General features: G+C 52.7%; 1 protein-coding gene across 3 annotated transcripts in view; it reads right to left on the bottom strand.

The window, feature by feature from the left end:
• RNF123 (ring finger protein 123) overlaps positions 1 to 12,185 on the bottom strand; it is a 50,709-nt gene that overhangs the window by 10,434 nt on the left and 28,090 nt on the right. For 2 of the 3 annotated variants that reach the window (XM_050712832.1, XM_035558271.2), the window contains exons 30-35: positions 12,029 to 12,116; positions 11,822 to 11,906; positions 4,659 to 4,798; positions 4,275 to 4,463; positions 3,062 to 3,137; positions 2,087 to 2,171 (exon numbers count right to left, since the gene is read on the bottom strand). In XM_050712832.1, coding sequence (XP_050568789.1) covers positions 2,087 to 2,171; positions 3,062 to 3,137; positions 4,275 to 4,463; positions 4,659 to 4,798; positions 11,822 to 11,906; positions 12,029 to 12,116 — 663 coding nt within the window. Of the gene's footprint in view, positions 1 to 2,086; positions 2,172 to 3,061; positions 3,138 to 4,274; positions 4,464 to 4,658; positions 4,799 to 8,066; positions 9,181 to 11,821; positions 11,907 to 12,028; positions 12,117 to 12,185 lie in introns of those variants that run through there. The other variant, XM_050712833.1, reaches the window with a different exon arrangement.

Raw genomic sequence — 12,185 nt, forward strand, 5'->3', positions numbered from 1 at the left:
CTCCCTGCAACGAACTAGTCAGGTTAACACCTGGTGTCGTAGGTAATTCCCAAAGAGAAGTTCCTCTAAGCAAATTCACATCGTATAATCGCTCTCTGTTAATGATTTCTGGAAAGCTGGGAGTTGCCAAATGGGACCTGGAAGAGATTTCTACCTGCTTCTAGTTCTGCCCAGGCAGAACGCTTCTGCAGGAGGAGAAATGCCCATCCTGTTACTCTGCTCCTTTTTTCTTTTTCTGTTGCTCTCGGTGTAGTGAGCAATGTCTCCTCTTGACTTCATGTAAAATGGGTCTGATCTGCAGAGCCCAGTTACACCTGGGATCCTTTAAGTGACTTCCTGCAGCAATGTGACCCATGGCAATCATCTCCTGTTTTCCCTTCACCGTGAGTCACCCTGCCTGTGGTTACGCGGAGCTCTGCCACCAGGCTGCCCGTCTCCTCTGCGTTGGTAGCGATGGGGGTCTCCAAGCTGCTCAGCCTTGGTACTTCTGCGTCTTGACTGACCTAAACGGCCTCCCTGCAATGTTTGCCTGCCTTTTATAGATCAGTGGCAGATCAAACCTCAGATTTAGTGCTGGGCTTTGCAAAATCATGCAGAAGCATCTTGTTTTATGGAATTTTTTTCCTAGGCTTCCTCCAGTCTCGTGTTTCTCCTGCTCAGCCAGGCCCACCGTAAGGCCGTGTTACTCTGCCTGCATCATCCCGCTACTTCTCATTTATTTCTGCTTTCCAGTGCCCACGGAGGTGACTGCAAAACCCTTGGTGATCAGCCAGAGATTTGCCACTTCCCAGCTGCACAGCAGGATACAGCATCTCTGGTTTGTCACCACGCAGGCAGCCACTGTCCAGCCCCTGTGGACTGTTAGCACACAGGGGACAGTGGCACTTGGCAGTGTACAGCTCCTGTGACACCAGCCTCCCAGCTGTCACCGACCCAAAGCACGATTGGCTTTTCAGGTACGGGAGACAAAACCTGGAAGATTTTTGTTTCCCCAGGACTCCCTGCAGGCTGGGAAGGATGTGATCTTCATCCCACTGCCGCCTTCCCAGTGCTTTTTAGAGTCTGCTGAACTGAAGACCAGGGAAACAACTTTTATCCCTGTCATCTGGCCTGGGACAGATGTTCAAGGGACAGGAAGTCCAGGGAAGGATTTCTTGTCCTGCCAGGCATACAGGGAGCTGCTTAATCACATCTTCTCCTTCCTTCCAGGAGGAAGTAACCAGTTGTGGCATCAGATTTGTGACATTCGCCTTTTCCATGCAGTAGGATTCTGAGGGCGAGCAAAATACACCCACACCCCCAGTCCAGCAAAGCCACTGATCAGTGACCTTGTGCTAAGCACTTGGCACTGTCATCCTCGGGGCTGTGTGACTGGTGCAGCAGCCACGGGAGGCAGGGTATAATTAGATGTATTTGTGTACATCTTTGAGTCCTTGAGAGAAGAAGCTGAAAGACTGGCTGCAGGGCTGAGCCGCTCAGCCAGATGGGGCTCTGCTCTCTGCAAAGCCAGAGACTATCATGTTCTCCCAGTGTGAAAACAAGCAGGATGTGCAGTGCAGACAGGAGAGCCCCTTCTCCTACAGCATCCTACAGAGCACAGTGGCAGGGCGCCACTGGGAGAGAGCAAAGACAGGGCTGCTGAGTGTATCAGCATGAGGTTTTTTTCAGGGCTCGGTGCAAGCATGAACAGTATGCAAGCACACATAAACCAGCAGTGTGAGCTGAGCCACGGCTTCCCTGAGAACATTTTCAGCGAGGATGTGTGGAAGCTGTCCTGCTCCCAACCACAGACAAGGCCATTGGTGTGTTGAACACAGAGATGCCCTTTGATAAGGAAAAGTTTGCCTAAAAAAGGGTTGCAGACAGTGACCCCACCCCGCTGGAAGTACAATTTCCTGAGAAACCACCTCAGTTACAGAGCAGGGGTTTAAAACACAATGGCTTCTGCCTGCTCCAAGGACATCTTCCTCTCCTCACCATGCAAATATATTGCTCCTGTAACGTCACCTATGACACAGACTACCGCAGTTACCCAAAACAATGCCATGTGCAGTGATGCTGTGCTTCAGAAAGCAAATCCACTCACCCCTGAACATCGGTGTCCACAAGCAGTCGGACCAGTATTCCCGTCACAGCCACAAGAATTGGGTAATGGTCCACACTCTCCAACCCTGTGGAAGCAAAAGAGAAAGATGGAGCCACTGTCACCACACAACAGACAGGACAGGGCTGCACCACTGCCCTAAGACTTGGTGGCAGAACAGTCCAGGATGCAGGGGTTGTGGCTTTGGCTCTCCAGCGGCCTGCAGGGTGACCTGGGCTCCCCCCATGATAGGAGGTTTTCCCACTAATGTGAGCTACAGGCTTGGGCACTGCCCTCACAATGGAGCATCCCTGCCTCTTCCAAGCCTCGGGATGGGAAGGAAATCCGTCCCCTGCTAAGCAGGAAGGGAAATGTAGGATGCCTGTAACATAGCACCTGGAGCCAGGTTCTGCTAACGGGCAAAACTCAGTCACCTCCAGGACTGACATCGGTGAGAACAGCTTGCTCTAGCAATTCAGTGCACGCTTTACGCAATGCAAAGCACAGCAACCAAGTCTGCTACCTGAACTGAAATCTGTCCAAGGCTTTGAGCCTTTCAGCCAGCTCCAATCTAACCCGTGTCAGGTGTTCCTCTCCACCGAGACACCTGCCACCAGTGCAGCACAGCTGCCACCTCTGCTGCAGACAGCCAGACCCACGCATCAGCTGCCTGCAAGGACAGCGGGCCTGGGGGGAACCAGGGCTGCTGGGGAGCCAGGGGGGCAGGCAGAGGCTGGAGGCCTCGGAAGAGCATCAGTGCTCACGTCACCTGGAGGACGCACGTGTCTTCTGGAGACAGCACTTCTGCAGCAATCCATCTGACACGACAGGCTCCCCAGCTGGGGATGTGGCAGGCCTGAGGTCTGATCACACACAACCCTACAAAGACTTTGGCCATAAGCCACCCGCTTCCGAGGGGCACTTCTCCAGCATGTTTTCAGCAGAGGGAAGGGACAGAGAGCTGATGCATGGACTCACCTGGCAAACGGAGGTTGACCACTCTGTCAAACAAGTTCCTTTCAGCTGTCACACGATTCAGAACCTGGTTCAAGAGCTGCGTAGGGAAAAGCAGAGAGCGTTTGTATTTTCTGGATGGGTCTTCCTGTGAGCAGCATTCAAAGAGCGTGCTTTGGAGCAGCACGGCTTGCTAACTCAGTGCCTGGGAGCTGATGGGTGCTGCACGGGCACCTACTCTGCTGATGGACGGCACGTGTTAGAGACAGGGTTAATAAAAACTTTTAGAACTAACACATACCTCTTTTTACAGCTCCTAAATCTCAAACCTGAGCTGAAAAGCTCCGCAATATGCTTCTTTCAGAGCCCCAACAGCGGGAGCATCAGCTGACACTGGCTGTCATGACCTGACACAGCCTGGAGAAACCGCGTGGCTGCACGTGCACATTGTGGTCCCGTAAGAAAGGCTGAGCAAGGGGCTGGACAGGGCTCCCTTCTCTGGCCACACAAGCTTGCAGCACAGTCCTAGCCTGGCCCTGGCACAGAGGGAGGCAGCACCACATCACAGTGGTTCTACTGCACCCAAACCTCACAGGGAAGAGTCAGCCTGAGGTGAAGACACCCGAATCTCAGCGTCTTACACCTAAATCTGAATCCCACCTACAGATGCCAAGCTAACTCTGTGGATACAGCTCGTGGGAAGCAGAAGGTACTGCCACAGACCATGAAGAACAAGCTGGCAGCTGCTGCTGGGCAAAGCAGTGTCAGCGGGGTGGAGATGGCAGCAGGATGGACCTACCAGCCCTGGAGCACAGGAAGAGCACAGAAAGCAATGCACTTCTCTGCTTGACAGAGCATCACCACAGGCTGAGATTTCTGCACTGAAGGAATCAACTGCAAAGGCACTTAATTAGCCGCCATTAGCTCTCACTCAACCCCCAGTGGGATGAGCAGGGACTGCTCCAGGCTTGACACAACTGCTGCAAGCTGTGCACGGTCTCTGTGCGCAGCATCCCGCTTCCTGCCTCCCCGCATGCACAATGAGCTGAAAGCTGCACCCTTTCTGTGGGCACACTCCATGGTGGGGCACAGCCTCATGGGGACACCAGGACAAGAGGGGGATGCTGCAAAACTCCGCTCTGTCTTGGCTCTTCCCCAGATTGCCCCAACTATGCGCTAAGGGCCGCTTCAGAGGAAGCTTCTTTGCACTTTGTCCTTCTTTGCAGAAGGACAGTACCTGGGCAAGCCTCCGAAGCAGCAGCTCTGACGATGGGCGATTCCAGTCCAGAAAGATCTCGGGGGCCAGCGTGACGGTCATTTCCAGCACCCTGAGCAAGCTCACCGACAGGTCGAAGCACGTGGCACACACCTTCAGCTGGCGGCTGTCCACAAAGTTTCTTTCCAAGCGCTCCGCTGCCTGCTGGATCTACCAAGCAAGAGAGCTCACCAAGGTGCCTCTTCCCAAAAGAATGGCCACGACCCCCCCCTCCAGCTTGGCTCCCGTGTGTGCCAGGGAACTGCTGCACTCCCAGCCCTGAGAGTAGAGTCCTGAACCTTGCTTGGTGCAGGACATGGGCACGCCTCAGGTGCTGACCACGCAGCCCCAGGAAGGCACACTCACCTCCTGAATCATGCCGATGAACTCGGAGAAGGCCCAGTTCAGCTGGTTGAGGACGCTGTTGAGGAAGCTGGGGGCCAAGTCACGGTCGCTGCGGAGCAGGTCTGCCATGTGCCTCTGCAGCAAGGTGGAGGGGCACGGCTCTGAAAGCAGACACAGCTTCAGTGGCCTGCACCCAGAGCGGCCACGGGTCTGGGGCAAGAGCAGGTAGGAGCTTGCTCCTGGGCTCGTTAAATATTGGCTTGTGTCTTACTGTAAGACAGTAAACGGAGATGGCAGGGTGCTGGGAGGCCGGGCACGAGGACTGTGCTGAGCAGCGATCTCGCCCGCTGGGCCTCTGAGCGCTTTTTAGCAATGCCAGCCTGAATTAAGCAGGGACCAGCCCCGCGTGCCTGCTGCTGCCCACGTGCACAGCGCGATGCCCCACAGCCCTGCAGCCTCGTGCTTGGCTCTGGAGGGTCGCCTCAACTTTAATTGCTCCCGATAGCAGCGTGGCAGCAGCTGCCCAGAGCCAACACCTGCCAAACCCCACTCCTAGAGGCTTCTGCCTGGTGCTGGGCTGTGCCCTCGGCAGGGCTGCCCACGCTCCCCGGCCAGGTTCAGGAGCACTGGCAGCACAGCATCCAGGGGAACAAGCTGCGCTGTGAGTGCAAAAGGTCCTTGGGGTGGCATCCTGCTCGAAAGGCCAGCACAGGGGCAAAGGAAACACGGGGCAACCTCCAGCACATCGCTGGGGGTTGCGCAGCAAGGTGTAACTACAGGCAGACTGCTAGCTGGGAACAGCAAAGCCAGGGAGAAATGGCAGGAGACAAGTAGAGATCATCACCTCCACCAGGAACAGAATAAACCGCTCTGTTCACCCCCACTCCAAAGTACGAGATTCTGGTGTGATGGGGACACGTGCCGATGTCTGAGTGCTTACGCTCCAGGCAAGCCAGCACCCTGGCTTTGATCCTGGCTCAAAGCACATCTTTGGGAAGGATTTCATCAGACAAACATCTTTAATGTCCTATGCCCACGCTATGGTACTTTCCCAGCCCTTGGCAACGTGTGGCTCAGGGGCTGCCTTTTATGTACTTAGTGATCCCAAGCGGCTTTCCTGCTCAGGGTCCCCCTGAAGCTATGCAAGCCTTTGGCATCAAACGTGTCCCAGAGCAACATTTTACACTATAATTGTGTGTGGCAGGAAGAATTCTAATTTGAGCTTGGCTCCTGCTCTCTTTATTTGATAATATTTCTTCTTTGCTGCCCCCTCCTTCTGCTGGGAGAGGCAGAGATGCTGCTCTCCATTTGCTTCCTCCAGCTAGCCCTGATTTCACAGACCTTCACGGCAGCCCAAATCACTCCTTCCAAACAGGAACACCTCCAGTCTAGGTAGTTTCTCCTATAGAAACTGTCACGTCTTTGTCCCCTTTGCCATCCCTCCCTGACCCTTGCCAGGTGTCCCAGATTTTCTTTGGAGAGGTGGAATCAGAAGCACTGGCAGCATCCAAACCACAAATGCGGGGCAGATTTGCAGGAAGGCATTGTGTGGGTTTGCTTCCTTCTATTCTCCTTTCCTTGTAATTGCTGTTGTGTAATTTGTTCCTTTGACTATGCATCAAGATGCGGTTTTTTTGTTTGTTTGTTTGTTTGTTTTCCGCTCCAAAAGATCAAACTAGGATTGCAGTTTGAGGATAACCCTTCTGTAAGAATTTATAGTTCAAGATCCTCAGGAACCTGCTGGTTGCAAGGTGCAAGCAGAGAAGCCCAGGAGTCAGTACTGGAGCCCACTGGGTTTTCTTCCCCGTCAGCGACAGAGGCTGGCACACAGCACGTCCTTAGCAAATCCGCAACTGACACTAAACAAGGGGATTTGTCTGATGTGCGAGGCATCCTGAGAACCTTGAGGGTTGGGGCAAAAAAAAACCTTGTCACATTCAATAAGAAGCATAAAATCCTGGATCTGCGGATACCAGCCCTGGCTGGGAACCAGGGGGCTGGGCACCATTCTGCAGGGGGGCTGGGGAAGATACCAGCTCAGACAGGGGACAGCTGAAGGCTTTTGCTACAACTGAGAGGTGGGTGACAGTGGGAGGATGTGCTCAGAAGATCAAGGGAAGGTGCTGCCCCTCCGAGCGGCCCTGGGGAGGTCACACGTGGCACAGAGTGGCTCCTTCCTCAGGATGGCGCAGGGACAGGCCCCAGGGAGGTCTCCAGCCTCGGGGGCTGGACAAAGCCCCAGCCAGCTGGATCTAGTGCCAGCCACAGCCCTCATCTGAGCAGAGGCTGGGCCACATGCCACCAGGACCTTTCCCACAGACACCTGTGACCTTCAACTTTGTCTCTATAGGCCCAGCTTGCAGCCCACTTTTAAACCCCATTTTTCCTTTGCATTCACTGTTCCGCCTCTGGTTATGCTGAATTTCACCTCCATTTTCTCTCCCAGTCCCTCAGAAGAGGAAGGTTATTTTGCCGGGCTGGCATTTTTGGTCTTTGCTTTTTTCCTAGCCTCCCCTAAACATGTAAAAAGTGATTTTTAATAACTGCTGACATATTAGCCCCCCTCCAGCCTTCAAGTACTGAAGCAGTTTTAGGCAACGACCATCAGCCCTCGTGGATGAGCTCTGGGGGTTGTTCCATTGGCCTGCCACCAAAGCCTCTTTTACTGACATTTCAAGTCAAGACAGATCTCCAAATGAAGCGCCCAGCCAAAGCCTACCTCATTTGAAGGCAGCTTTGGTTTTCTGAAGGATGCTTTTCTGCTTGTAATAACTTGCTTTATCCTGACTTTTAGCCAATGACTGTTTCCTCATGGTCTTTTTCCAATAAGTGGTGTGAATTTGCTCCAAGCATCCAATTCCAGGTTCTTAAATGCTTTCCTCGCTGCTAGCAAAGACTGTGCCAGTCTGTAAAAGCATTAAAAAGCGGTGCCTCTTGTCAAACCTCTCCACAGTTACGTAGGTGTTTTTTTTAAGGTTTTAAGCTACCACTAGGAGAAGGGGCACTAAATTGGCCTTTGCTGCTCCTAGGAGGATTGTGAGTCTTAAATACACTGTGAGCGCTGCTGCTCTTTGAAAGCAAGGTAAGAGACCTGCCCTTGGCCGTAGCAAGAGCAGCTTCTTCCCCTGCATGCGTTGCCAGATCGGGGTCTCCATAGGGCAATCATTAATGGTATCTAGAAACCTAACTCTGTGTTAGACCCTGGTGCTGTGCTCATCCCCGTTTACAAGAAGTTCACCTTTACTGAGGCATTTCCTCCCTCACATCCCAGTCAGCATCACTATCCTGGGTATTAACACTGACTTTCTTGATCTTGGCAAGAGTACGTCATTAGTATTTCTAAAACTTGTAACTCCTTAATAGAAAAGCCACCCAGTCTTGGCTTAGCCGTCATTATGGCAGATAAAGATCAGTCATTGGAACAGAAATCAGTGGTTTTCCAAGGCCAGAAATTATGACCTCAATACATTTAATGTGGGCAACAGAGCATGGCTCCGAGCGGTTACGGATACATCCGATGTTTCCACAACAGAAACTTCCCCACAGAAATATGAGTGAAGCACTTGGAGGAGAAAAAGCAAAGATCTAGGTGGGGGAAAAACAGCAAATAAAAACACTGAGCTCTTTGAAAAGATTATTAGGCAGCCAGAAAGCCCCAGTGCTACAGCAGACGCTTCAGTTAGAAGGTTCACTGAGGCCAGGATGAAGCAAAGACGTAAGTTAAAATGCAAAAAACAAAGTGAACATAAACAAACATAGCCAGCAGTCAAAGAAAACAAGGAGAAAAGAGGTAATAGAAAGAAAAGATATAAATGAAACATCTGTGACAAACCTGGCGATACATCAGTTTCCTTAACTAGAGGAAAATATCATAACAGAATTATTTTTAAAACTAGTAATGGGAGAAAGTCAAACAGTAGCAGAGGCCCATTAACAGATAGAGTTAAAAAATTAATAAAGCAGACAAAGTGGAAGCGTTCAATAAGTGTAGATAGTTGTAAAGAAGCAGGGTCGTGTACTTTCATCACAGGAAGATAATTATGTACTTTATAGTTTGCTAATGACTCTGGAAGATTTATAACAGGGCCATTTGTGAGACTCCCTGTCCAGCAGACCAAGTGACGTACGTGTGGGGGCTCCAAATGCTGCAGCACTTACAGCAGAGCTGGGAACACAAAGGAGGAAAGGGATCCAGATGTAAATGCGAAACAGCTGCTGTTCGGTGGCTGCCACGCTCGTAGAATAACTGCGACAAAGGTAAGCCAGCAACCCCCATCACTGGTAAATTGGGTCCCTTCAAAGAAGCATTTACATAGGACCAAAAGGAACATTGGTAGGGTGAGGCAGGAGGAAAGCAAACTGCATTCAGGGAATGAGATGTCAAAAAGGTCAGACGCAAGGCATGGTGAAGCCCCGGTGCACGCCTGGGACTCCCGCTCGCCTCCAAAGCAAAGTGCTGGCAAACAGGCTAATGCAAGCGCTGGCTCCGTGACCAGCACGTAAGGGAGTTGTTCTACCCAGCATGACACTGGCAATGCTGGGGCTGTTAGGAAAAAAAAAAAAAAAAAGTGAAGAGTGAACACAGGGGCTTGCAGGAGAATAAAAAAGCCTTCCTGAACGAGACACAGAGGCTGTACTTTCTTCCCCCCCACACCATTTAGAAGGGCAAAGAAGTGAGCTTCCTTTGGTACATAAACACTTTTGAGGGAGCAAATGTTGTAATATAAACCCAGCAGAGAAAGGCAGAAGGAGCAGCAGGAGATGTACGCTCCCATCAGGAAAATATCATGGATTTATTTCTGAGGCTGAGGAACTACCACTGGAAGGGTTTGGCCAGTTAAACTAACACAGGACAATTCTTTTGGTGTTGTCAGATAGAAACAGGGTTTCATCCTGGAAGACCTCTAGCTTAGACAATCTGCTGAAGTCAGGGGACGTGGGCGAATCCCCTGGGGCACCCCGTGCAGCAGTGCAGCTCAGCGATCTCATGGCCCCGCTCGCCCACCCGCCACCACCTGATAGATGTGTGGGCAGAAGGCCTGGGGCAGGGGGCTGCAAACCGAAGGCACCCTGCAGCTCAGTGACAGCAGTAACGGCTGGGCCTGGCACGGCTGTGTGTGCCTTAGCAGCACCCGGCCTTGCTGCCAAGCCACAGGTGGTGCTTCCCAAAGGCAGCAGCTGCCTGAAAGCAAAGCAAGTGGCGGCCCCCAGGACTGCCCCTGGCAGGAGCCGAACCCGAGACTGAGCCCTGGCTGCTCGGGAGCTGTGCACTGCTGCCCAAGAACAACCCAGGGAGCGAGCAGGATGACACACGCAGCCTTGGTGAGCCTGTTCCCCTCTCTGGGCTAACACAGGCAACCATCTCGTTGCAGGGGTGTTCGCCATCGGTGGGAATGGGTGACATGGAGGACAGAGCAGCCGGTGCTCTGCATTTCTCAAAGATACCGAGAGACAGCCAGCACGCCTCTGTCACCTGCCCAGAGTCCTTCAAGGAAGCATCCCCAGCGCAGGATGAGGCTGGAGCACTAGAGAAGAGGCATTTGCAAAAGCTCCCTTCAGACTGGCCTGCAGAAGCAGACCCAGATGAAAAAGAATTTCTTTTGGCTCAGACGTTTGTCCTTTTTGTCCCTGCCAACGCTCAAATTGCAACAAGGTGAAGACTGATGGATGTGAAGGCATCTCCTCCTCCTTTCCCGGGCAGCACCTCAAGGACACCTCTGAGTCCCATGTCCCTCTTCAATTAAATCAGCATTCATTATTGATTCAGTTGCACCTTAAAATAGCAGCCCCAGGATCGAGTCCCCAGTAGCCTGCCCAGCCCACTCCAGGCTCAGACTGCTTGGAGCCATCTGGAGATGGATTTAGAGAGGTCTCGAAAACTGAGGAACTTTGATCCTGCCCAAAAACTTCCCTGGATGGGGAGGGTCTCGATGACCACTCCGTAGCACTGACGGCAGCTACCTGGGGGCTTGCTTGTGCAGTTAGAGGGTGCGGGACAGTCACGAGGTCCCTGCCACATGTACCAGGGCTTCCCCATTGTCCTTCGAGGATGGGAGGAACCCAAGGCTGGCACAGCCTGCAGCAAGGCAGAGCTGCGTGATGCAGCCACAGAATCTGCTATGTGGATGCCAGCCTCCCTGCCATCTCCTGGGGCTGTAACTGAGAAAAGAGATCCTCGTGTGAACCCCTGTGCCCCCCAAAAGAAGATTCTCTCTACATGAAACAAGGGAAGGAGGGAGCTCTCTAAAAGCTACTTCACCAGACACAAGAGGATCACACACCAAACTTACTCTGGAAACTAGCAACAGAGAGATCTCCTGGGCACCCAGAGGCAGGAGAGAGAAAGAGAACAAGAGTGCCATTAGAACAGGGATAGGCAGCTCTCCCCACCAGAAGGGGCTTCCAGCACATCTCCACATGCCCACATCAGGCTGCAGCATCCTCTGATCCCCAACCCTAAGCAGCTCTCCAGGAGCAAGATCTGGCATGAAGCCTTTTCCACAGCAGAGAGGAACCAGGAGTGTATCCAGACTGGCCAAGACCCTGCAAGGGTGAAGCTGAGGACGTGTACTTCAGCTCAGGAAAGGTACCTTCTCCTTCCCATGTCTTTCTCAGATGCAGCGGAGCTGAGGAACCCCTCAGTTTGACAGTAGTGCTGATAACTGAACCGCCATCACAGATAGGACAGGCTCTGCCAGGCTCCAAGAGAGACGCCTGGTTAAAACACTCCCTGCTTGCAAACTTCTCCAGTGCCCTTCCTCCTTGGGCACCCACTCCCTCTCACGGGGTACCTACTGCTTGCCATAGTCATCAACTTACCCATAGCAGCTGCTTGCTGCAGACATCAAAGCTACTTCTCCTACGCTTACATTCTGGGGTAACGCTCTGGTAAGGATGCACCCCTGGGCCTCTCACCTTGCCCTTGAAGGGGAGAACCCCCCTTGGGATGAATTCAGCCCAGCACCCAGTCTCCAAAAGAGTCATCAGCAAGTGCAGAAAGACTGGGAACGCCCAGAAAATGCTGGCTGCAAAGCTCAGGCCTGGATAATTGGTTAGGATCCCCCTAATTCTGCAGCCATCTCTCCCACTGGCTGGCCCATAGTAGAGATGCCTGCTAGAGAAGATGCCTTTCCTCCCTCAACCACCCTTCATAATCCCAAACGCCAGTGCCCCGGCCCACTCACTCTGCAGGCTGGGGAGGCTGGCATCCTCAGGCTTGGTTTTCAGCAAGTGTGGGAGCCGTGTGTATCTGTACCCGAAGCCACAGCCCTGGTAAAAGAGATGATGAAAGATCTCAGAGGATGACAAACAGTTGGGTTTCGCTGCTATTGGAAAGCAAAACGCTCAGTGTCCCCCCAGCCCCAGGTGGTGAGAGAGGCAGGGATGCTCACCCGCCACAGCCTGACGAGAATCCAGTTGGTCTGCGCCCAGGGCCGCTGCTCGTAGGGAGCCAGGAGGTTCTTCATCATGGAGATCCGCCTACCAGACAGAAGACATAGGTGAGCTGCAAAGGGTCTGGGGACAGGGAATTAAATAGGACACGCAGTA

Source organism: Cygnus atratus, chromosome 10 (assembly GCF_013377495.2).
Source record: "Cygnus atratus isolate AKBS03 ecotype Queensland, Australia chromosome 10, CAtr_DNAZoo_HiC_assembly, whole genome shotgun sequence".
NCBI lineage: Eukaryota > Metazoa > Chordata > Aves > Anseriformes > Anatidae > Cygnus > Cygnus atratus.